Source organism: Centroberyx gerrardi, chromosome 23 (genome assembly GCF_048128805.1).
Source record: "Centroberyx gerrardi isolate f3 chromosome 23, fCenGer3.hap1.cur.20231027, whole genome shotgun sequence".
Lineage (NCBI taxonomy): Eukaryota > Metazoa > Chordata > Actinopteri > Beryciformes > Berycidae > Centroberyx > Centroberyx gerrardi.
Window position 1 is genome coordinate 16,920,381 of NC_136019.1, and position 27,184 is coordinate 16,947,564.

Here is a 27,184-nt window from a genome sequence, read left to right on the forward strand (position 1 = left end):
CTTCGACCAGAACTGGAGGTGGTATGTGTGTGTGTGTGTGTGTGTGTGTCTGTGTATGTATGTTTGCCTGTGAGCCTGTATGGAAGAGAGAGAGAAAGAGAGAGAAAGAGAGAGAGAGAGAGAGAGCATTAAGCCATCTTAATATTGTTGTTTTCTGTCTTGGGGGAATATGCACCGATACAGTGTACATCCACATTTCCATTAGCCCATAAGCAGGATTAGGTGTTGTGTGGATGGTATGTCAGCGCTGATAAGATGACTTGACTGGCATGTTTCATAGGATTACACTGTGTGCTAGCATCAACCTCATTAAGATAGCTACCGCTGCCGCCTTGCTATTGCAGTGCGTGTGCGTTCATGTGTGTGTGTGTGCGTTTGCGTACAGTTTACCATCTTCTAAATATATAGGGCTCCGATGACAAACAGCATGTCAAGATGATGGCGAAGGTGTGACAGATGATATATATTTTTTTATTTCCCGTCTCGCAGATTATTTCCGGTGTGGAATAGTTGCTGCTGCACGCTGCTAAAGATCTGATGGCTATTCGGCGCTAGGCTGTTGAAGCCAGGCCCGCGCCGCGATGGCTATCGGCGCAATAGATAACCACCATGATTAAAATGCTAATGATAGCCTAGCCGTCTCGCCCGCCGCCGGACAAGCGTCCCTTAATCCGTAACAGGTCGAGATGAAACGCTTCCCGTGTTGCGGCCTGACCCCGTGACGCAGATGTGATGACCTCACGGTATGGATTGCTTTGCGAGGGCGTCTTTGTGATGTCGAACGTAGCATGCTAAAAGGAGGGAGTGGGTGCTGAGCCGACTAAAGGCGGCCGGGGCAGTCAATGCGCCATTAGACTTGCTAATTGTTATTGTATCCAGGCCTTTGAGTAATACCATGGTAGAACGGCATAGAGGGTCAGACGTTGTACAATGTGAGTGTGTGCGTGTGGGGTTGTATTCGATTCCCCTAACATGGAAACTGCCCTTAATGTGTGTGTGTGTGTCTCAAGGTGAGAGGACGTATGAATGACGTCTGTAACCCCCACCAAGTCAAGAGTCCTTGACAAGGATCATAGCAAGAGCTGACGAAAAATAAGAAAAATAAAGCCCGTCTCCGTTCGTCCTTGGAGCAGACACACACACACACACACACACACACACACACACACACACACACACATACACATATACACACATTTGCCCTGGTTGTGCTTTTAAAGACGCATGACCCCTTTGGTCACGGGAAGACGGAGCTCTAACTAGTTAACCAAAGTGACATGTAATAACGCGGGGCCTCTTAATAATAGATGTGCTAATTGCTTTTGTCGACTCCGCTCGCCGACGCGCTCGTACCATCCGATCTGTCAGCGCAGTTTTAAAGATGACAGCAACGTGTAACAGCACGGTCGGCCTTGGGAGGGGCGAGCCACAGAGAGACAGGCAGGGGGAGAGAGGGAGAGAGAGAGAGAGAGAGAGAGAGAGAGAGAGAGAGGCAATCAGACAGGATATAAGAACAACGAACAGGGAAAATGAAAGGAAAAAAAAAAGTGTCGGCTAATGAGGGGGACCTGCCATGAGAGGAAAAAGAAGAGGATTTGGGAGTTAAAGAGTTTAGAGTCGGAGTGATAGTTTGGCGTCTCATTAAGAGGAGCTTTATCAGGTTCATGAGGAACAGAACAGGACGGGCACGCGCCGAACACCGTCAACTTCACACTCGCTCGGGATTAGAGAGTTTGGCTGGCAAAACAAAGTGCTTCACACACAGTACATCGGAGAAAAAAAGCGAGCTCATTTTTCAAATCGGCCTTTCGGAATCTAACAGGGTGTTATATTGGATTGGGACTTAATTAGCAAAACATTTTGACCTGAAAAAACGAGACAACTCTAGGAAACACAAACGCTTAAATTGTCGCAGGCTGTTCTGGAACATTTTCTTGTCTCGGCGCTCAAAATAACCATCCTCGGCGATTTGAGTGGGACTTTGGAAAACACGTCGTCAAGTGGCATTTACACCAGTGACAGCAACTTCTCCGTAATGAACATCTCCAACACAGTCTCTATGTACGTTACACGCCGCTGCTTAGGGTGACTTGAGGTGACTTGGTGTCTGGTCGCAGTGCAGCGATGAAATTTTGACAGATAGTGCGGGGCGTTTCCCGCCCCGTCAGAGCCTCCGCTCTCTCCCCTGATTATGAGGCAGTCACCTTGCAGAGGAAAATAAACACACACACAAACACACACACACAGAGGGACAAAATGTGTGAACGCACAAGGCCCGTCTTTGGTGAATTGAAGTGGACAGAGGACGGCGTTTCGCCTCAATTTTGCTGATTACACCTCTTTCCGATTTTCACTCCCCCCGTCTGAAAGCGGGTCTGTGTCACGCTATTTCGTGAGTGAACGAGTGAGACGGTCACCTGGAGAGAGTGCTGACAGAGGGAGAGAGAGAGAGAGAGAGAGAGAGAGGCAGAGCGTGCGTCGTGTGCCACTCACCCAGCCAGTCGGTGGAAAGTTTTGGCACTTTTATTAATTCATCACTCCACGTTGCGGTGGGCTAGGCTGAGGGGCAAACAAATTCCACTCTCTCAGCAATATTATTATCATTACTAATAATGTGGGATAATTATAGCTATATTGTGCTCTCCCTCCTGTGTCCCTCCAGCAGCGCTCCCTGCCTCTCTGCCTCCCTCCAACCCCCCCCCCCCAACCCCCCAACCCCTCCAACCACATACCGGTAGCGACCTGAATTAATACATGGAAAATTAAAAACGCGGCACTTCCGCAGGCGACGTCAACAGCCCGGGAGTTTGCCAGCTCTCCCTGCCGCCTGGCTGGATTGGCAGCGGCAGCGGCTTCACCCCGTTCATCCGGGGCCCGATTCATAATTAATGGAGGTTATAATTGCAAGGCGAGCGCATGAGAGGAGAGAGAGAGAGAGAGAGAGAGAGAGAGGGAGCTGTAGAGAAAGAGGTGGAGGGTTGGAGGGAGAGAGAGAGGTGGCAGAGGGAGTAATAATGGAAATTGGAAAGAGGAATCGCACACACGCACACACATGCACGCACACACATACATGTGCGCAGTTGACATTTTACACGGCTTTCATTTAGCCATCCTTCCATTTCTTATATCATTAACATTTACACACACACACACACACACACACAAACACATGCACACTGGCTGGCTAATGAAATCACTGTCCTCTGCTCCGCTGCTTAGAGGTCTGTTATGCAATGAGTGAGGAGGTCAGCTGCCGAGGGCAAAGTTTAAACTTTGTTCTCAAACTGAAGTTAAAGATACAATCTGCAAGTCATTTGACTGTCTAAACTTGGTGTATAAGAGTTTGTATTACAGATGGGAAACGAGCATGGTGGCATTTTCTTTCCCCAGAATAAAGAAAAGAATCATTAAGAATTTCTGTTGGAGAGATTAAGGGGATATTAATACAGATATAGGAAAGCATTTAAGTAAATGTACAAATGCCCATACATTTTCAATGGATTCCCCTTCCGTACATTATTATTATTCTTCGATGCAAACCTACTTACAATATGATCTGATTGGATTCATTGGTGACCCACAGGTGTCCTATTTAAGACCGAAGTGGACACCTTATCCTCACACACTGATGAAGGCCGAAAAGGTCGTAAAATAAATATTCTTAAAATACCCTCGCTGTCGAGTGTGGCCCCGTTCTTTATAAAAGACATGTTATAGGCTCACGTACTGATTGGTCCGAGAGCAGTGGCCTACCTACAGACCAGGAGACAGAGGGACAGGGATAACACTGGACAAAGTTTTTGGCCTGGTTTCCAACTCATGATGTTGTATGTGGTTTGGGTCTTAGTCCGCTGATGGACCAAGCCAAGCCAGCATGCATGTGATTCCCGACTTGTTCTGGTATTGCTAAGAAATTAGTTTTGTTCCAAAATGTGCGATCCATCGTGTTAAAAAAGTGACACCTGCTCTTACAAATTGATTGCAAGTATAAAATGAAAACCTATGACGGTTCTTTTTAAAGGTCAGTAGGTAATTTAAGTCCTTGGTTGACTAAATGACAACACTTCCATACTGGATCCTCTTTTTTTTTAGGGTTATGGAATGATAAACTTCAGTTAAAGACTTTTTTTGCATGGTGAATACATATAGTAGCATTGTGGAAACAAACTCCAAAAAACAACAAAAAAAAAAGACTGGTGCCATTGTCTCAAAAGCAAAATCCACTGCTGTGCAAACGCTTTAAGACACTAACAGAGGCAGATTAGATTGCGGTCAATAGAACAGGCCTCTTCAAATTCTGAACCTCCTGTTCAATCTTACTCTTCATTCATTTAATGCTCTTGAATGCGAGCAATCGGATACTGGAACACCGAGTCCTTTTTGACAGTCGACACAAGCAGCCCTTCACCTTGAGTCAGTCTCCTGCTTGGGGTTCGACAAACGGCGGTCACATTTCCCAGCGACTCACTCTATTATCTGCTTCTGTATTTACTAAATGACAGCAGGGAGGAAACGCAACAATAAAGTAACCTACTTCTCCCTCGACTCGCGTCCCCTTCGCTCTCGATGAACGAGAGGCGAGCCGCCGCGAAGCTGCTGGAGCAGAAGAGATGCAGGACTTTGCTGAGGATATGAATTAGAGAGATTCATAATTCATTAGCAACCTTGAGAAGGGCAGATGGAGGTAGTGGGGGGGGGGGGGGGGGGGGTAAGAGAGAGAGAGAGAGAGAGAGAGAGAGGGGAAGGGAGGGGAGGTGGAGTGGGACCACAGGACATTGATTTCCGTCATGTTAGGGTCAGCTGAACATGAACGTGACTCAGCCATGGCTGGTTTAGGACACATCACAGCCTTGTCTTGGTGATTAGAAGTCACAGGCGGAACAAGGAGCCAGAGGAAGCGATGTAGGCAGGGCACGTGTGTGTGTGTGTGTGTGAACGTGTGCGGGAGAGAGAATTTGAGTGCTCGGTGCATCGGCGTAGATTGAGTGCCTCTCCATGATTCCAAGACAAGGTAATCAGCAGTTACAGATAATTGGGTCAATCTTTCCTCTTTATTGCACCCACTCTTAGTACGGATGAGTGAACTTTGATTAAGAAGCACTTGGAGGCATGCCTCTGCCCTTAGAACAAAATAGGCACAGTCAAACTCTTAGCTGTTACAACCTTTTAGCTTCCACAGGCCAACAGGCCAACATAATAGGTAACAAATGATATAAGAGAGTATGGGCAGTTTAAAAGATGGGGAGCAAGAGAGTAAAACATCATGGATTCATTTTAGTATAGGTACTTTTTGGAAGGTGGCTGGACTAAAACTGCAAAACCCCTTCTCCCGCAACCTGTGATCATCTTCCCACCGGCCCACTTTACTGCTTTGAATCGTATTTGGTTGAAGTAATGAGTTGCGTACACAAAGGTTGATTGATGGATGGGCAGATAGATTGGCTAGTACACGCAATTGGAACAGGAGCGTCGGAGCGTTCCATTTACTGTCAACAACGACTGGCCGAAGCCAAACATCAAACCCCGCCGCGCCATCTCGGCTCATTCCCCCGGGCGGCCCGGCGGAGAGCCGGCGCGGGATATGACACGCCTCCGTATGCTTTGACGAGTGTCCGGACCGGTTATCTCCCCGTCCTCCTCCCCTCCTCCGCTCCTCCTCCCCGCAGATCGATCTTTCCCCTGGGACACCTGAGGCAATCAGGAGGTGTTGATTGGTGTCCCTTTCGCTCGCCTGATCCGTCCTTTCCATTCTCGTCAACTCCGCTCCTTCACACACACACACACACACACACTGACTCGCTCTCTCTCTCTCTTTCTCTCTCGCGCCGTCCAACTCTCCTTTTCTGTTTGCCGTCCCTCATCAGCGAACCTCTCTTTTCTCTTCCCCACTGCAATCACTCTCACAGATAACTCGCTCAAAATACTCTCTTCTCTCTTTGTCTTTCTCTCTCTCCCCTGAATTTCTTTATTCCATTACTGTGTGGTCTCTCGCCGCCGTCTCTCGGCACTGAAGCACCATCGAGCTACCTTGACTCATGCCGCATAGCTGAGAGCTTCCTAGAGGGTGCTGCTATTATCCAGTGGATTTCCCCCATGCCCTCAGTCTCTCTCATACAGCTAGAGTGCTAAACGTTATCATTTTAATAATTTAAATTTATGGCCTCTAGATCAAGCATTTTTTTTAAAGCCTTTGTCAAGTGCTTTTCCATTTTGTTACAGGAATAATAACTACTTAAAAACAGCGTATTTATGACCAGAAAAAAGACATGTTACACAATAATTTGCCGGAGGTTAACATGAGATCAGAAGATACAGAATAAAAGTTTGAAGATGGGCCAAAGATCAGAAGGTTTGATTAATTTATACAGTCCGGCCTTAAGGGATCTCTGTATTGAGATAAGTAGCATGTACAACCATAAAAAGAGACAATGTTATATTTTGAGAGTGAAAAAGTGAGCCGAGAGCTCCAGTGGGGATCAGAGCCATGCGCTTTATAAAACAAAGGCTGTTTCCTTATTCTTAACTAGAGAGGAAGGAAACATTGCATCTTTGCGAGTTTGGCGGCAAAAAACGAAATGGACCAGATCTGTGCAATCTAGTGTGTCTACTTTATACAGGATTTTTTTTTTTTTTTTTTTCAGAAATTGAAACTAATTTTCCAACTTAATAATTAAGTGCCAAACTGAAGTTAAACTTGATTAAAACTTCAGTGACCTCCCAATGAGTTAAGATATGAGCCTAACTCTACTGATATACACATGCAGCCAAATTTAATTACTCACTAGTTACAAACTAAGTAGAAGCTACTAAGCCTCTAGTGAGGACTTGACACCTTAACCTGGGTGGAACTAATGCATAAATAGTGCAAACCGATCCCGGTGTGTTGCGGGGATGAAGAAAATCAATACAGTATTGGCTTTGATTTCTCAGACAACCTTGAAAACACATGAATCATGAATAAAATCATCAAGTTAAAGACATGTTTCTATTGTGGTACTCGGCACAAGGCAGGTTTGGATTGCATTAAAATTACATTCAAATTACTAAGAGAAGTGCAGCAGTAAAACTGAAGCACAACCACAAACATGATACAAAAATAACGATCAGAATCCTTTGAACATGAGAGCAATGAAGTGAGGCACAAGGGCAGCCTATCCAGGAGCCAGTACGTCAGGACACGGAGACCAGAAGCATGACCCAGAAACACTGGATAAAAGATACACTCTGCCTCCTGTGGGCTCGTACCCAAGCTCCATCGGTGGCTATTGATCTCATGCGCGCGTGTGTGTGTGTGCTTGCGTGTAGGAGCAATCAAGAAAACCGTGAGACACCCCCGTACAGTGGAGAAGAGGCAATCGATTCGGTGTGTATGTGCATGTGTCTGTCTAAATCTGTGTATCTGTACAATTGTTAGGTGGTTAAGGCATGGAGGGATACGGAATCTGATACTAGTTGCTGTTGAGTGTTATTTATTTATGAATGCACTCTACTGATGTATGGCACTTCTGATGTTATAGCCTCACTTTTGTGTTATTTCAGTTAAACAGCAGTTTACGTGTCTGTTATCTGCAAATGTGGGCAGTCAGCTTATCTGTATGTGAATTTGATGCGTGTGTGTGTGAGTGTGTGCGTGTGTGTGTGTGTTGGACGCGGAAGCAGAGTGAAATGTGCATTGGTGTGTCGTCCTCTGAGTGCTTGGCTCTCCTCCGCCCGGCTGCACTGTCAGTCACAGTAATGGGAAGGGAAAGCCGGGGCTAAATGGCTGCTAATGGGAGATGACTAGGGAAACCTTAGCACTGTCCTCACTAACCGCTAATGCAAACCAATGAAGAGGGAGAACTTAGCACAGTCTTCACTGAAGCTAACTCCTAATTCAAACCAATGGTGAGGGAAAACATAGCGCTAGCCTTGCTGATGCTAACTGCTAATTAATGAAGAAGGAAAATGAAGCACTGTCCTTTAATGCTAACTGCTAATGTAAACCGATGATGAGGGAAAACATAGCACTAGCCTTGCTGATGCTAACTGCTAATAAGAAGGAAAACTTGGCACTGTCCTTGTTTACGCTAACCACTAATTTAAACCAATGGTGAAGGAAAACTCGACACTTAATGCTAACTATTAGTGCAAACCAATGACCCCGGAAAGGTAACTGCAGCACTGCTAACACCAATTAGTGATGATAACAATGATAATGTGATATGTTATTGATCTCTCCTCCTCCAAAGCCTAGCACTGTCTGCGCTAGCGCTAACTGCTAATACAAAGCAATGACAAGGGGACCTTCAAGACTGTTCACTAATGTGAAGATAAACAAATGACGAGGTACAGCTAATCACTGTCCTTGTTAAGGTTAATAGTAACCAGCAATAACTATAGGTTGTACTTATTATGTTCCCCTCTGTTGGTTGTGTTAATAGCTCAGTGAGAAAAAGGCTGAACCTCTCCATAGGGAATTTGTTATAAGATTATATTACAGAGCGCATTGCATTAAGCTCAACAGTGATTCCATTTCCATGTAAAAACATTTCCCCTTTATTAGGTGTAATTACATGTGGGCTGATGAAGAGAGAAGCAAATTTTTACAAGGTTTTGTCCTATCCGAACATTAATTGCGAACTAACGGCTCAACACTCGTAGAATACCGAACACTCGGTGCCTGCAAATAAACATACACAGGTGAATCGATTGAGCATGTATTTCAGGTGGGAATGAGTTTAATCTGAGGGAGAGCGGTTTGAAGTTCGGAGGAGCTAGATATAGAGACAGATAGATGATAGATAAGAGAGAGGAAGACAGGGAGAGAGCGAAAGATTAATGAACAGACGGACCGTTTGCAACGCAAGAAAATGAAGATGAACGAGCCGCGGCTTTCGGAGGGAACGGGACGTTTCATTAGGAAAAAGTACAAAAACAGAGGAGACGAGGGAAAAAAAAAAGATATGAGGGACGGAGGGAGGGCGACGGCGGAGGTGGCGTGTGTGTGTGTGTGTGTGTGTGTGTGTGTGTGGTGACGGGGGGGTGCACAAGAGGAGAGAAGAGGAGACAGATGAACTGATCGGGACGGAGACGGAGGGACAGCTATTAGTGTTTGAGACATATGCATGGCAACGAGAGAGGACAGGGAGAGCCGGTGATGGATGGGAGGGCCAACGCGGGGCTACAGGGGAGGAAGGGATGGCGACGACTGGACGGATGGACGGGACGGGAGCGTGAGATGGAAGAGGAAGAGGAGGAGAGGAAGAGGAGGGTGAGAGGACTTCAAGAGTTCAGAGCGAGAGAGGAAGCGAGAGAGAGAGAGAGAAAAGGCCGGAACAGGAAGGATGCGGAGCGGAGTGGAGCTGCCGGGGAGAGAGGGGGAGGGGGGGGAGGAGGAGGAGAGGAAGAGAGGAGAGGAAGGTGTATTCACTTGGACAGGTTGTCATAACGGGAGCTGACTGCTCACCCTGACGCTCTGAACCGGCCTGACCCGCGCCGCTGAGGAGGGAGAGAGACGGAGGGAGGGAGGGAGGGAGGGAGGGGAGGAGGAGACGGAGATGAAGGACTGAAGGGTTTTAAAGGGTACGGAGAGACTCTGACCCGCTGAGCAGGGATGGAGAAGAGATGGAAAGGAGGGATGGAGATGGAGATGGAGGTGCGTTGTGAGAGGAGGAGGAGGAGGAGGAGGAGGAGGAGGAGGCTTCACTTTGAACTAGTTTGACCCGCCTGGCTGAGGAGGAAGACGGAGAGATAGACGGAAGGAGATGGGGAAAAAAAGTAGGGTGGGCTTGTCTGAACTGATCTACCTACTTTTCTACCAGCGAGAGAGATGGAGGGAGGGGGGAAAAAAGGAGGAGAGACGACGGAGAAAGTGGTGGGCGGTTGTCTGGCCTGACCGTAGCCAGATTCACACTTCACAGCAAGTTACGTCAACTTTACCAGTTATTCATCTGCAGAAAAAGAACACGGTTCACTTGGTTCAGCGATTCATACTCTCTTTTTTTCTCTCTCTCTCTTTCTGAGGTGAACTTGCGAATAGTCTACAAGTTGTGTGAATTGGGCAATCGCAGGTTGGTCCAGTCACTGGGAAAATAGAGACATGGCATGAATATGACAGCTGAATGGACAGGCCGTCGGAGGTGGAAGCACCGTCAAAAAAAAAGCATCACTCAATAACATTACTCCACTTATTATTCCCCGAGAGCGGGAATTCATTACACTACTTGTTATATTAGCATTAAACTTGCAAAATTGCTGACGGCATCCTTTCTTATCTTCAGAAATCAAGATAAGTCAAACAGCTCATCCTCGCTGTATAAGCAGCTGCTTCGGGAGATTCGAGATTCGGTGTGATTTGCGGTGGAGAGATTTTCTTTTTGTACCTGCGCACACCTGACAATTAGCGACGATGTTCCTGCCATTCTCTCGCTCGATAAAATCAAAATAGTGGAGCTGCCTCCACCTGGAGAAAGTCAAGTTTTCTACCGTTTTGTGCTGAAACGGGAGAAAGATGACTAATTATGAGGAAAATGAAACCTGGGGAATGGAGGTGGGATGTAGTTTTTGAATAATTCAACTTCAATCTGATATTTATAGGGGGTGATAACAACGGTAACAACTTATTATTTTTGGATTGTGACTGATTGGTAACATTCATATAATTGAAATTGAAATTCGTTACACTTTTTGTTCCTGGGAATATATTTCTGTGACATGTTTCTCAGTACAGTAAAACAATGGGTGCCGCGTTTGTTAGAAGAAGGCAAACAAGTTACAATAAAAACTGTGTGCAACACATGACAAAAATGATGAATTTTAACTGCCCAAAAAGAAGTGGCAAATGTTGTCTTTCTACAGACTGAAGAATGAGATGAGGGGAAAAGGGAGGGAGTGATGGACAAAAAGAGAGAGCGAGAGACACTCTGTCTGTATGAGCTGCACAGAGGAAAGAAGACGGTAGAGGGAGAGAGAGATGGAGAAAGAGAGACAGAGCAGGGAGAGGGAGAAGTAGAAAGGTGTGGAGTCGCACCGAGGAGTGAAGAGCAGAGAAAGAGGGGAGAGTGGGAGTTTGGCTGCATGAGGGGAGTAACAGGATGAAAGGATAGAGGGGGAGGAGGAGAGGGGCGGGACGAGGGGTGCGAGACCGACCGAGGCTTTGGAATTGGAGAAATTCCCAATGGGGCTCTCTGCAGTTTTCCTAACGAGAGAAGAAGATGGAAGATGGGAGTCTCTCTCTCCCTCTCTCTCTCCCTCTCTCTCTTTCTCTCTCTCTCTCTCTCTGTCTCTCTCACATGCACGTGAACCTCACTGCTGGCGGAAGATCTACCACCAGGCAATATCACGCAAGTGTGTGAACAGACTGCTTTTTTTTTTCTGACTCATGAATACTTATGGAGAGCTACATAATCATAGGCTCAGCACACACACACACACACACACACACACACACACACACCCACAGCTGTATCCACCTTCACCGGGAGATGCGGGAGAGCGAGGAGCGATGGAGAGCCCCTGCTATGAAATCAGTTTGGGAGTCAAGATGTTCTTGTAGCATGAAGGCACACACACACACACACACGCCATGCCCACGCACTACATGAATAATGTTTGAGGTGTTGGGGTTCCTTGGAGGATTCCACATCAGCTATATGCATGGCATGCATTATCCATGGTATAGCTAATGCATAATTGAATAGTGTGTAGTACTTTGCTAGGGTAAAGAAGCAAAATGTACTGTGCACGGACCCTAAATGGTTTGTGTTGGTTTTGAGTGTGTGTGTGTGTGTGTGTGTGTGTGCATGCATAATGCACAATGTGCTGCACAGTCTTGACTGGTATTCAATCTATTGTGAAAATAAGGAAATCTCTTATAATCCGCATCTCCTCTGCAATTCCCCCTCCTGTCCATTGAGCTGTCTAACATTTCTACTTTTCCATTCCAAAGGTATAGCAGGATTCTTGCAGATCTGGTGACATGTACGAACCTGAAAAAATGAAATAAATAAACAAATCCCTGATCTTATTCCCAAATTGGGCCGCAGTCAATATGCGGCGCGCGTATTGAGGACGGGAGGTAAGAACGCTGCCAAGTCGTCAGATCGGGCGCCAATTCCAATTTGCTTTTTCCACCGCTCACATCTGCTCAAAGCCCGCGCGGAGCCAGCTCATTTCTGCAAAGTCACCCAGACATCTCATGTTTACATGTGTAAGGCAACACCCGCCGTTTGATCCTATTCTATTTTCTAAAAAAAAAAAAACCCCAAAAAACAACACAGCAAATAGTCAAACAGTCATTCAGATACGAGGATGTCTTCCTTTTTGGATCTCGTCCTCCTCGCAAAATATTTTATTCATCCGATTTCCCTCGTCGGAGCGTTTTAACAGTGGAAGTGAACGTGTTTTTTTTCTTTTTTCTCCCCCCTCCCCCTCTTTCCTGTATTCATTTTCTTTCCAGTCGGCCAATTAATGAGCACATTTGTTTCTTTCTAATTAGAAAACAGCACGAGGAGAGAGGGAGGCAGGGAAACGTGCGGAGGTGGCGAGGGAGGTCAGACGGATAGAGCGGGGAGGGGGGGATGAGAGGAGGAGCGCGGAGGAGAGACACAGCCGGGGCGAGCGAGAACAACAATAAAAGAGATTTTGGGGGGCCGATACATATTCCGCAAACACGATTATACTCTACTACCCCCCCGAACCGCAGATGATACCAATTTATTCTCCTGCATTCTAACAGGGGAGAGAATAGGCTTCTGAAGAGACGGTGTAAGCGGTGATCAGAGGCTGAACAATGCGCGCGCACGGATGAGAATATATATCAAAAAACACTCTTCATGTATACGCCCACGACTTGCTTCCAATATACTATGGTATTGATGTTTTTAAAGCAGATTTGACATTTTAAAACGCCGCAACGGCTTTGTAAATTAGTCTCTTCTCGCTCTTTGGGTGCCGCCTCGAGACTCATATTTGACGAACTAGGCCTTTAATCAGTGAAACTCCCACAGAGGGGATGGGAGGGGAGAGGGATGGGGGGGTTGCATTCTGTGGCTTGGGAGTCATTGGATCATACATTACATTCTTCCTGTGGGTGAGACCCCAGGGTGCCGTAGCGCTAATGCTGCAGACAGAGACGTATATGGATGGCCACATGGCCGCGGGCTAGAATACATTACCCAGAACTCTGCGCTCCGTCTCGGCGGACGGACGCGCAGCGCAACACACACGCGAACGCAGGTGCATGTAAGTGCGCAGGGAAAGTTGCTTAACTGTGCTTTGAGTGTTTTAACACACACACACACACACACACACACACACGCACACACAGCCCAGCAGGCACACCATATCCACATCAAAGCCCGTCTAAAACAGAAACACGCCGCTTCATCGCAGCGGATTGGCCGCCCTTTTCCTGACGCGCTCCGAGCCGATTGGCTGTCGAGTGCATTGTTGGGTTTGGGGAATCCGAGTCAAGCCTCGTGCGCAAACAGACAAACAAAAAACACACACACTCAGACGGCAGCAAACACACACGCGGAAACAAAGTGGCTTCTTGACTGTGTTCATTACTAATTCAACAGTCAACTGTTGTGCGCAGGCGGACTGTTATATGTACAAACATTGACATAAGGCTGGCAGAGAGGGCACAAGAGAGGGCATAAGACACACACGCACACACACACACACACACACACACACACAAAACACAAAGATTCTGGTGAGTGTAGGCATGCCTTGCTCAAATGTTAAAAGGGTCAAAGTCAGACATATTGCATCTACTTCGTTAAAATGCCAGCTTGTAATAACTTCCTCCCCCCCGTTTAATAGTATTTCATTCATGTCCGGCAGCTCATGGTGGCTGCTGGCACGGATACAAGGCTTTGTGCGACAATTTCAAGCAGTCAGTCATTTGCTGTGCTTTGGAATGTTGTTATTTTGCCAAAGCATTCACAAAATAGCTTCGCGCTCCGACAAAAAAGAAAAAGGTACGTTTTGACACGGGGGGCACAGGCTTGTTGTTATTTTTTGAGAGCCGCCGCTCTAGAGGGACCATCTGTCTCATTCAAAGCTCAACAGATTACAGTCCTTTCCGTATGAAAACACCAGCTACTCGCAGCGCAGCGCCCACGCACGTCCGTCCGCGAGACGGCAGCGTCGGAGGAACAAATAAATGTTCATTATCATCAGCCCGTCTTTGTTTTGGCCCGGCCGAGCGCCGGGGGTTGCGGCGTTGCAGAAACGAAGCGCGAAGGGGGAAGAAAGATACACAGCCGGGGCGCATCCTTCCCTTTAGGTTAGAGAACGCAGCTCGTTTAGGCCCGCTGATTGGCAACGGGTTGGTTCCCTGGGATAGGCTGGTTAATTAGTTAATTAGCTCCAGCAGCTTGCTAATGAGATGCCGACGCCGCTCGGTCCCTGGATCAGAGGAGAAGAGCACAGGTGGGTAACACACACACACACACACACACACATACATACATACACGTACACACACTTGGCCTCCAACCACATATTTACACTCCACCCCACCACCACCACATACAACACATATGCATGAATGCATTAATATGAAGAACTGGGGGAATATGCTTAGATAGGCATTTGCATGAAAGCGTAAACACACACACACACACACACACACACACACACACGAGTACAAGAGTACACGAGAACAAGTACCATAAAGCACCATGTAAGGTTCTAAATTAACAGGCCAGGTGTTTTAACAGGTCTGATGTGAAATATCCTCCAAATCCCACCTTAATATATTATCTCACCATATGCTGCACTGTGTGTGTGTGTGCGTGTGTGTGTGTGTTTGTGTGTGTGTGTGTGCATTATATAAGTAGATGTGTTGCTTTGCCTTGAGTACATGCAGTAATGTTATTCTCTGCTAGAATTAATGGGACCTATCATTAATGTGCTTTTAGACATTGTATTTGGGTGTTTCGCATGTGTGTGTGTGTGTGTGTGTGTAGGTGTTTGATAGTGTGTACAGCACATAATTCAACATGGAAGTTTAAGCTATTTACCTCACAGCCTGGCTGTCAGTAAATCATCAGGATGTAATTTGCATACAAGGCATGTTTCTGTGCGAGTGTTTGTTTGGATGTGTGTGTGTGTGTGAGAGAGAGAGATAAAGAATGTGTGCACATCTATAAATTCAAGTGTGTGTGAGAGAGTGTGTGCATCTGTATGTATTCGTCAGCCGTGTGGAGCTGATGACTCTATAGCGTGACCTGTGTGTGGAGGAAACCAGGTGGAGGAGCAGAGGAAGGGAGGGGGGGCACGGCTCGGGCCTCGGCCAGGCCGGGAGGTGCCGTGGCTGGGGAGGGAGAGGCGGGACCTGGGGGTCTCCGGGTCTGGATGTGGGGCTGTGGACCAGGCAGGAGGCGGGGCAGCGGAGGAGAGCAGGTGTAGCCCGGCGCTCACACCGCTCACAGCATCTGTTACTGGGCCAGAGAGTTACAACAGCCAGCCTGTGTTTGGCACGTGTGTGTGTGTGTGTGTGTGTGTGTGTGTGTGTGTGTAAATGAGGGAACTGCACGGATGAGTGAACCTCATTTCCCTCACTACTCTCTCCCCACGCTCCTCTCTTTCCTTTGCCCAACACCCTCTCCCTCAGTCCTCTGCTGTCTCATTTTATTATGTGTATGTTTATGTGCGTGCACGTGCGTGTGTGTGTGTGTGTGTGTGTGTGTACGTGCCCATGTCAGGTGTCCTCTCGCCTCTGCCATTACCACGCATTTCCTCCTGTCAATCACGGCTGCCCCGGCCAACCACGTGGCAGACACCAGTCAGTTCCGCCCTTGACCTCATCTCGTCCTTCATTCCCCTGTATGCAAATCACTGTTATTACCATTCCTGTTGTCTGTGGGTTATCGCCTGCGTGTGTATGTTTGTGTGTGTGCAAGGCAGGAAAACGTGTGAACATCTGACATGAGTCATGAAACGCGCGCCCGCACACACACACACACACACACACACACACACACACTCCCCTGCTCCCTCTCTCCCAGTCTCCCAGCCCCAGGTGTTGTATTAGACAGGCTTGATGGGTTAACGCAGCGGTGATGGCAGGGTGTAGGTGTGGAGGAGTGAGGGGTAGTGGAGATGGAGGAGAGAGGAGGGGTGGTTGGGGAGGGGGGCGGCGGGGGGGCACGTTGCCCAGCTGTGGCCCAGCTCAGAGCCTCCTCCTCGGGGGAATGACCGGCGGCCTGACAGCTGGAGCTCCAGGATGATCCGGAGGCTCAGGGAAGCGGGGGGACGTGGCGACAGAGCGGCCTGGCGCGGGAAAGCACGAACCCGGGGTAATGGGCTGAGGAAGCAGGGGGGCAGCGAGGTGAACGTGGGAGAAATGATGCGGTGATAAGCAGGTTTTTCTTTGGACACTGTGGCGGAAGCGCGGCACCCATGGAAACTGTCAGTGCCTCAGAATCAAAGAGCGAGGCTCTCACCATTTTGCACCGACGTTCAACAATCACACAGGTAGAAATCTAGCATAGAAGACCAATTTCTCCACCAACAGAAGCTTCAATAGACCAGAATGCAATGCAGCCACAAGACATGTTGCATTTTGAGCAAGGCGTGCGTCTCGCTGTTTCTCAATTGGAAAACCCCTCGCTCTATCGCCGTTGCCCTCTCCACCTACATTTATAACTTACAGCTGAATGCAGCAAGTTCACGCCCGCTCACTGGGTTTGTTGAAAGTCATTCTGGGAGACAAAGAAAACCACTAACTGAAGCAGAATCTGGAGACACACAAACAGAAGGCCTGTAGCACAGCACAGTAAACACACAGCGCCGTGGCATGCTAATGCCATATGTTGTTTACCGCACGGCGCGTACGTGTCGGCGGCGGCTGCACGCAACCGACGCTCTAAGCCGGCGTCAGTTTTAGTCCGGAGACACAAACATCGCTTTCAACGCGAACACCGGCTCCTTTTGTGTTTACGTTCCCGACGCCCCCCCCCGCGGGAGAAGCGAGTCTCCCGGTTAGCCCCCTAAGCGCCGCGCGATGATTCAAAACGTCTGTCATCCCTTCCGTAATGATGATCCATCCCCGGCTATTACCGGCACCGCGGTCCCTCACTTAGAAAGCTGATTGTTTGACATGTGATACATACATCAGCATAATCTGTCCCATAACTCAGCGATTAGGGAGTGACTATTAACAAAAAAAAAAAAAAGGGAGGGGGGGTAAAGATGATACCAAAGAGACGGTGAGCGAGGGGGGAAAACGAGTCTAGAGGGAGGGAGAGGAGGAGAGAGGAGGGAACGAGGAGAGAGAGGGGAAGAGGGAAAGAGAGAGGTAAAGGGAAAAAAAGGAGAAAAGAAGAGATACTTACGGATACGGACAGAGAGGCAGAGCTAAGCGAGAAAGCAACAACGCCGGCGGGCGTACACACTCATCACCCACAATAGATTCCCATCCAAACCACGTGTTTTTAGATCTTCGCTGAATCAAACTGGAGCATCTTTGTACTGCATTGGCACCATGTCAACTTCAAAACACTGGACGTAACGCTGTTTGTTGCGTACTGCTAATGTCACGGAAACACCCATTTCACTGTCTCTGCTGGCAATAGAACGTCAACTGATATGTTTGACAAGGCTGTAATGCTAAAAGACAAAGTTGAATTGCCCAAAAACGAAATCCCACTCAAATCCAGCGTTTTGTTTTCCTCATAATTAGCCGTTGTCTTCTCGCACTCCGCAGGCTTCGGTGGGAAATGGCAGAAAAGTTTGGTTTCTCGCGGTGGAACTATTCCCACTACATTGATTTTACTGAGCCAAAGGATGAGAAGAACGTTAGACGCTGTTTGCTTTCCCTGATCATTCACAGGGGAGGGAACTGACTTATCTCGATTTTGGCACGGAAGAGAGGATGCAACCACCAATTTTGAGTAACAGAACAAGTCGATAACAAATGGTGGAATGATTCACTGCTATCCATGGAGTAATAAGTGTATTAATGGAATTACTTTTGCTCCCACTATGGCCCTAATATAAAATTCCATGACTTTTCATAACTAAGTCGACCTAAAATTGTCATTCCTTCCCGGTTTGTTAATATTGTTCTTCTAAAGGGCTAAACAGTCTGGTTTCCACCATCTAATGCAATGAATGTGTGAAACAAATGGTAAAATACATCCTGGTATATTCCTGTATAGTGATCCATTTGTAAAACTCCCAGATATTCCCAGGATTGATCAAATTCCCCGATTGGTCTGGAATACACCTTGGAACGAAGCCAACACTGATAAAGGGAGACCGGCAGCAACGCTCTCTACATCTGTACTCCGCATGCTCCTGGATGGTGTGAATCTATAGGAGCGGGAGAGAGGAGAAGCAGAGGAGGGAGGGGGGAAGGAGGCGAGGGAAGGAAAGAGTAGAGGAAGGGAAGGAAGGAGGGGGCGAGGCAGGTAAGGAGGGATGAAGGCCAGGGACAAACAGAGGAGAAACGGCGTCTGGGGAGCGGCGGAGGGCAGCGAGGAAAATGCTGGGAGTGCTGTCTGAATGTGAGTCTGTGACTGTGTTAATGTGTGTGTGTGTGTGTGTGTGTGTGTGTCTCACACTGCCAGTGGGAATGTGTGTCTGCCTGTGTGTGTGTGTGTGTGTGTGTGTGTGTGTCATGCAGGCCAGCTGAGGTGCTAATACCCTCTCTGAGAATATCGGACCAGTAGTTATTACTGTCATCTCTCTCTTTCTCTCTCTCTCTCTCTCTCTCTCTTTCTCGCTGCTGCTCCCATTTTCAATCTCCGTCCCTCTTTCTCAAAGTCACACTGTATAACCCCCCCCAACACACACACACACACACATGCACACCACAGTCTCCCCCCTCTCCCCTCGCATAGAGTCAAGAGGACTTTGCTCATCAATTCTGCCGGGGGTTGCTATGGAGACTGAGAATGGTGTGTGTATGTGTGTGTGTGTGTGTGTGTGTGCAAGTGTTTGGGAAGGATGTTCAGCCTGTGTGTCTTAATATCTTCTCTGGTCCTGTCAGGTCGTGTTTCACACCGCTGTCTGGTCGTGGGACCGCACATACACAGGCACATGCACACGCATGCATGCACGCACACACACACACACACACACACACACACACTGAGGACCCCCCACCAGAGCGTGGAGCAGGCATTTTTCACTCCACACTCCCCGAATACCAATTCACTAGTTGTATAAAGTAATAGACAGTGTGTGAGTGTGTGAGTGTGTGAGTGTGTGTGTGTGTGCAGGACTCTAGAACCATTTTAGGGAAGATTCATCCCAAGCACAAAAGACCATCTAGCCTGTGTGTGTGTGTGTGTATGTATGCGTTTGTGTGTGTGTGTGTATTCCTTCAATGCACTGCATGACTGAATGAGCTATTGAAGAGACTGCTCACCATAGATACCGTGTGTGTGTGTGTGTGTGTAATAAACAGCAATAAAGAGCACGTGTTTGTGTGTCTTGACACATATTGTATAATTGTGCTGTGGATGAATGTCTGCTCTACTGCAGATTCAAAAGCGGCTCTGCAGGTTTTATTTTTAGCATCACAGGCAAATGCAGCCCCCCCACCCCCCCTCTCTCTCCCTCTCTCTCCTCTCCTGCTCTCTGCCCTCCATCTCGTCTCTCTCTCTCTCTCTCTCTCTCTCTCTCACTGTCGCCTTCTTCTCATCCCTCAAACCCTCTCTCGCCTCTCTCTTCTGGCGCTCTGTGTCTTCGCCACCACTTGCACGCACACACACACACACACACAATACACGGCGCGTACAGTATGTGTACACAACACACACACACACGCACACACTCTTGCACAAACCAAAAAAAAACGCTCTAAGCTGTGTACCGTGCTGTTCCACCTCTCTGCTCTCATCATCATTGTCCATGTCTGGATGAATGCATGTAGTCTGTCTCGCTTTCATCTCTCTCTCTCTCCCTCTCTCTCCCTCTCTCTCTCAGGGCGGCGGAAGGATATAAAAAGCTCATTGGGGTGGAGGTGACGTATGTACTGTAAAGCACGTCTGTCGCCGAGGCAGCCGAGGCAAGGTCAAGCGCTCGGCGGCCCGGCGAAGCTTTTCATTACATATTTAACGCCGGCGAATTCCCCGCAGCGGAACTGGCCGGCGACCGGCCGCCGCTCCGCTTTCTCGCTGGAGGATTTCCCGGCCGTCTGGCTCGCGCACGGCTTTTAACGCGAACCGCTATTAGCATATGGATGAAGTCGGACGTGTTCCGCTATATATATATGACTCCCGCCGTGTGGTTAGCGTTTCCTCCAGTGGAGACGGAGAGAGAGAGAGAGAGAGAGAGAGAGAGAGAGAGAGAGAGAGAGAGAGAAAGATCATGTCTCTCAATCAGCGGGACGGAGAGAGATTGAGAAGGTTGATTCTTTTTTTTCCCTTCCCCCCTCTAGCGCTGTCACTCCTCTGTCTCCCGGTCTTTCTATATTTGATTTTCTGTCTTTTTTGTTTTTCTTAAATGCTCGCACGCACGCACACACACAGATAAGCGGAGGAGAAGAGGAGGAGTGAAAGAGAAAGAGAGACACACACACACAACACTAACAGAGGCTTTACCTTTAAATGATGGGTATTAAGCTTATCCAGAGTGACTAAATCTAAGCGCGACGACAATAAGCTTTAATTCCTAAATCGGCAGCAGGGTGCGAAGGGTCAAAACGACAATGGAAGGACAATAGCAGGAACAAATATTCCTGTGTCACAAAGAATATGCTGTTGGTGTAATAAACTTGCTAAGGCAAAGAAATAAGCCGAGGGTGAAAAATGATTTGTCTTTACAGGAAGGGGAAGGGGGGGGGGGTGACTCTGTCCTGACCGGGGTGGGCTGGTGACTCTGCCATCGGGAGGCAGCAGGAGGGAGAAGAGTGGAGGACGGGTGGATTGATGGGCCAAGTCGCCACAGGGGAAGGGAGATCTAAATGGCCCAGTAGTGTAAGCGGGGGAGCGGGGTCTGCAGCATGGCCTGGAGGTACGGGGGGGGTGCGGCTCACTTTGTAGTCTTGTACGCCAGCCCCGGGGGTTTTGAATGAGAGATTGAAGATGAGCTTTTGGTGCTGCAGCAGGCCAGACGGGACGAAGAGCTGGGTAGAATAACCAGTAAAGGTTATTATAACTGCACAGACATAGAATTTTGCTTTCTGCTTAGCCCGTTTTTGTTTATGAACTCATCCGCAGCTGCCAAATACCACAACAATCAGCTTACGAACACACCCACGACCTCTGATGTGTAGCGAAAAGGGCTGATACTGGGTCAGTATGGCTGAGAAGGATTTTCCAATACAAAGGATCTCAAGGATAAGCACTTCTCTCTGCTCTTAACTCACACACACACACACACACACACACACGCACGCACGCATGCTGTGTTGAGCACTACCTTCCACAGGACCACCTCTAGTTCCTGTATCAATAATTCCTGCACCAGCCCTTCCAAATCAGCATGTCCAACTGCTGAACCGAGAACACAAACACACTCGGAGCCACCGCTGTGTATTCACAATGCACACATTGATATGCATGGATGCGTACACGTGCTCGATGCGGAACCCCCCCCCTCCTCCCACACACACACACACACACACACACACACACACACACACACACACACACACACACACACACCATGCTACTGACTTCTCAGTAAAATGCCATCCATCATATAGGACGCAGATTACTCACATTTTCCCCAATCACCACCAAATTGCGCTGGATGGCTCTCATATTTGGGAGATAGCTGTGGCTTTACCTTTGCATACAAATGACCGAGCCTCCCTCTCAATTTGCTTCCTCCTTGACTTGAGGGAATGTGATGAGCGTGTCACAGATAGGCTGCTAAAAGAACAGTACGGGAGAAGCCACCAGACTAGAAGAGAGCGACTCAACGCGGAGAGGAAGTGAGGAGGACATATATTTTATTCTTCCGAGGAATCGATATGACCGGCGTGGCTGCGGGGAGCAGCGGTGTGGGCGGAGGCGTTGAATACTTTCTCACTGTCTCTTTTCCATTGTTGATACAAAGTCTGAGTAAACAACTTGGAGTGGCCGCCGATATTTCCAGCTCATTTTCTTTTTGTTTTTTAACCTTGAAAACTACGCTTCTGTTAGTAATCCGTTTGTTTGGATTCCTTCTGAATGGGATTGTTCTCATCCGTCTAAAAACACTCAACGCCCGGCTCAAGCTGGGAGAAAAACACTCCACTGCCCCTTGCGTAAGAGGAAGAAATACATAGCCTGCAATATGGCTGAGTTGTGCCATAATACTTCCTTTTATTATTAACCCCAGTTTGCTGGGGTAAATAATACTGTTTCACAAATTAGGTTTAAGCCGCAAAAATGATTTCTGCATACGTGTTTATATGATATATTTTAGACTGGATCAGATTATATCAACAGATCTGATAGTGTGTTAAGATACTGGATCCACATATACATTTAGGATGTGCTTGTGTTTGTAATGTGTATGTGGAATAGAGGCATACAGTACAATGTACAGCAACATGCTGCTGCTTTGCAGAGTCAACTGGTCTCATGGCTGCTTCAGGGAGCCCCTGCTGGTAATAGACACATTTTAGATTACATTTCTCTATCCACTTGTAGCAACAAACACTGATGAACCCAATAAAGATGCATTGACAAACAAACACTTTCGGTAATTACATGCAAATGAAAATCTGTCACCATTGTAACCGCCGCGTAAGTGCTCCGAAAAACAACATAGTAACGTCCTTTAAAGAAGGAGGAAAACAAAATAAGGCAGCCTATTTTGAAACCGCTTCCAGGAGCCCACTCTCTCTTTTCCGTCTAATGAAATCTCTAATGCACTTAGCTTCCTTTACTTAGCACCTGCCTCCTTAGAGGCATGTTCCTCCTCTCCAAGCTAAATTACTCGCTCTCAATGGAGCGAGACAGAGCGGCACGCCGAGTAACAAAGAGGTGAAGTGGAGTGTATTTTTCAGGGAAATAATGACGAGCGCTCGTCGCGGAGCTGAGGTGACAGACGATACCCTGTGGTTTTTTTGTGAGGGTGACTGTGGCGGAGCACACGGCGACCCGAGCGGGTTACAGTGTACCCGCGCCCGGCCCGTAAAGCCACCGAAATCCCTAGCTTCCACTGTACTGCGCGCGGCAATAACACCTCAAAAAGTGCACCGTCACCATGCCTCCTCCAACCGAAAGACCCTTGTAAAGTCCTTTTTTTTTTTTACAAGCCTCGCTTTTTCGCGGAATGAATTATACAGCTTTGAAATAGACATCTAGAGGTTGGAGGTGCGAGGCGAGGGTGCGCAGTTAAAGTGAGGGATTGTGAGGTGTATTTCTGTGTCAGTAAAAATGCCAGATCTGTATCTGATTTGCATGCTTGTTCTCCCGTCCCTCGAATTCCCTCTCATAAAGGCCTCTCTACGAGAGTTATACCCGGCAAATAGCTTGTGACCGAATGCACGACTCGGTAGACAAGAGCAATCAACAACAGGCATTTCCAGCAAAAAAACTGTGGCAGATGAAGTCAGGCTGAAAGGACGAGATGGGAATAATTTCACAAACATCGGCTCGGAGCTAGTAAAAGTTTGCAGTGGCAGTAGTGAAGTTAGGTGTGTAAAAGTTAAAGATTCTTGTGCTCATAATCAGATTACTGGCATTTTGTGTGTCTAAAATATGGGAGAAATTGTAGCACAAACTTTTAGCACTTGTTGTAAACTACCAAACCCACTGAAAACTAACTAAAAACTAAACTTGAATGAAAAAAAAGAAGAAAACTACATAAAAATAACAATAAAATCGAATAAAAACAGATGCAGTTTTCTCTTTGTTTTGATCTCTGGGTGCATTATGAGGGTTTGTGGCCCTCTTAGTACATCTAGGCTTTCATAGACGGCGGAGCAATCACACAATCAGAGCGTTCAGACTAGAATAATCAACAAAGGAAATCCATAGGGGAGTGAGCTCTCCATGATCAGCGCCTTGATAGGTTTTCATTAGATTGATGAATTCTATTGATGCCATCCATCAAGGACTTCTCAATCAATTCAGAAAATAGGAGAAGAGTCCGTTGAGAGGAATCGACCTTGCTCTTGTGTATGTGTGTGTGTGTGTGTGTGTTGGGTGGGCTGGTGGGTGGGGAGAAGAGAAGAAAACAAAAAGAGATCCTAGTTTGCATTCGTGTGCGTCTGCTTTTAAAATTAATTATTGGCGCTTACATTAGCTGCACAGTGACGAAGAAGTCTTACTGCTGTGGGACCAGGTATGCATATGTGTGTGTGTAGGCACTGTATATGTGTGTGTGTGTGTGTGTGTGTGTGTGTTGCAATGCAAAAAGCCTCCGACTCACCCAGCACGCCGAGCCGGTAGTTCATGGTCACCACGATCACGTTGCCGTAGGCGGCCAGGACGCTGGCGTCGAACATGTTTCCGGTGCCTTCCATGTACGAGCCGCCGTGAATGAACAGCATCACCGGCTTCTTCCTGCGGTCACGGATATCTGCACACACACACACACACACACACACACACACACAAAAGAGAGAAGGCAGGGAAATAGAGAGCAGAAAAGAAAAAGTCAATAACTGTATTTACGCCTCTCACATTCTCTTTGATCACACATTGTGTTAGGCCATAATATACTGAGCAAACAGCAAATTGCTTGGCTGGGTGAAAACACGATACCGTATCTGAACCTAAACACGCCGCTGCTCCATGCGGTTGCATCTCCGCTCTTCGGAAAGTGTTTTTTTTTTTTCTTTTCTTTTTTTATAGGTCATTTAGATTTTGGGCAATGTTCCCAGCAACAGGCAATAAAGTGAGACACGAGTACAAGAGGCTAATCAAATGTGTCCTGGTCATTAAAGCAACAATGCTAAGGCGGATCGCTGGGCACTGTTGCCCGGCGGAGTTGCCCAAAAAAGTTGACCTGAGTGTGTATCGCTGCCTTTTGATCATCTTTATTATACGACAAGAAAGGCAACTGGAGAGTTCCATATGAAAATGGCATATCCACCATCTGAAAAAATAAGGTCTTCTCTTAAAAAAATTCTTCTTCTCATGAATTATTCACTGTATAAAATCCATCTCTAACAAGTCATTTAATCCAGTATTGAGTCTTAAAATGTTATTTTTTCCTCAAAACAAGTGAGAAAATTGCCAATGGAGCGAGATAATTTCACTTGTTTTCCAATACAAAACAACTCATTTTGAGAATCAGCTTGAATTAGTTGTCATTTTCTTGATACTACTGCAGTGATTCTGCTTTATTCTGCCTTCCTGAAACAATTTAAACTGCACTGGAAACACATTTCCACTTCAACAATGTTTAATTTGTTATAAGAAAGAGGATTTTAAGTCTGAATATGAGACTAAATGACTTGTTAAGATGGATGTTGTAGCTCACTTAAGGCCCTTTTCTTACACAATATGTTTTGTGCATGGAATCATCTGTAATTTCAAAACAATGATGACAATAATGATGATGAATTCCTGGCACCGTTCTTTTTGAAAACGCATGCAGACCATTTTAGAATGAAACGTCTCGATGTCAATGTCTCTTCTCCTGTCTGCTGTGTGTGTGTGTGTGTGGGAGGTTCCCTGATGGGCCCTTGTTGACCTTTGAACCCGACTCTCCCAGTTGACTGTGAGCAATGTTACTTTTGCCTGCTAGGAGCCTATGGCAGCATATGGCACAGAGGACTTAGAACTGTGGCATGCTGACAGCCCCTATTGGCTTGTGTGTGTGTGTGTGTGTGTGTGTGTATGTGTGTGTGTGTGTGTGTGTGTGCAGGCCTGGGGATATGAGAGAGCAGTAGTGCAGAACAGCCACATAAATAACCACTACAGCATCTGTTAGAGAGAGAGAGAGGGAGGGAGGGTGAGAGACAGAGACAGACATAGAGAGAGAGAAAGAGAGAGAGAGAGAGAGAGAGAGTTTGTCTCTCTTTGAAAGACAACCTGCTGATATATATGTGAACTACCTGCTGAAACATGCATCACGTTTCATGTGTTCTGACACAAAATACACAGCCAAAAAACACCAGTGATACACTAATGCATCATACACACACACACACACACAAAAACACACACATGCACGCGCACACACGCACATGCACATACAGTACATACACACATGTACACTACACACCAGTGACACTAACACCAGTGCATCAGACAGACACACACAAGAGAGAGAGAGAGAGAGACAGAGATAAATTCACAGGCAGCTGCAATGGCGAGTCGCTATGGCAACTGCTTCAGTTTGACTTGTTTCCGCTTCTCCTTTCTCTCTCTCTCTCTCTCTCTCTCTCCCCCAACATGAGCCATTCCATCACGCGGACAAACTCTCATTGACTGTTGCCATGGCGACATATTGCAGTCACGCATCTCTAACCCCTTGACGCCCTTCGCCACATCTCTACCTGAATCTCATTTCATTAGCAGCAAATGACCACATACACTCCTCCTACACACACACACACACACACACACACACACACACACACACATCTCTCTATCTCAGGAGATGAAGATCGACAGCCATTGACATCATGTGAGACTGAACACAGATGCATCGATGTGGGTGTGTTGACACGCACACACACACATGCACCCACCCACACACACACATACACACACACACACACACACACACACGCACACACACAAGCGGCCTGTCACAGTTGACCTGTAGACTTTGTGTCCATGGATCAGTTACAGGGCGAATCGTTCTGGCACAATGACAGATTGTCCCGAGGCCCCGGGGGGCTACAAGCTCTCTCTCTCTCTCGCTCCCTGTCTCTGGCTCTCTGACGCTCTGTCTCTCTCTGCCTCTGGCTCTGTCAACTTTTTACCACAACAAAAGTTTATGCCCGGAGACGGTTCGGGCGGCCGGATCCCCCGCCTGAGAATAGCCCTACCGGGGCGCCCCGGTGGCTCACCGAGTAGAGCGCGTGCCATAAGGCTCAGTCCTTCCCGCAGCGACCCATTTGGCCCACGGTCATTTGCTGCATGTCCTCTCCTCTGTCTCTCTCTAACACTGTCTCTATCAATAAAGCATAAAATGCCTAAAAAAAAAGAACATCCCTACCGTACCCAGTATGGGTACAGAGTGACTCTTGCGCTATTGAAAGCAGTGTATCTCTGCCACTTTTGTTTATATCTCAGCCACTTTATCTGGCATCTGTATCCTAAATACCTAAATGTAGGTGAATGTA

General features: G+C 47.4%; 1 protein-coding gene across 7 annotated transcripts in view; it reads right to left on the minus strand.

Moving 5' to 3' along the window:
* Positions 1–27,184, minus strand: part of nlgn2a (neuroligin 2a) — a 95,739-nt gene that overhangs the window by 28,947 nt on the left and 39,608 nt on the right. For 4 of the 7 annotated variants that reach the window (XM_071916252.2, XM_071916253.2, XM_078291705.1 and 1 more), the window contains one exon: positions 24,313–24,462. In XM_071916252.2, coding sequence (XP_071772353.1) covers positions 24,313–24,462 — 150 coding nt within the window. Of the gene's footprint in view, positions 1–24,312; positions 24,463–25,922; positions 25,977–27,184 lie in introns of all 7 variants that reach the window. The other 3 variants (XM_071916255.2, XM_071916256.2, XM_078291707.1) reach the window with 3 other exon arrangements.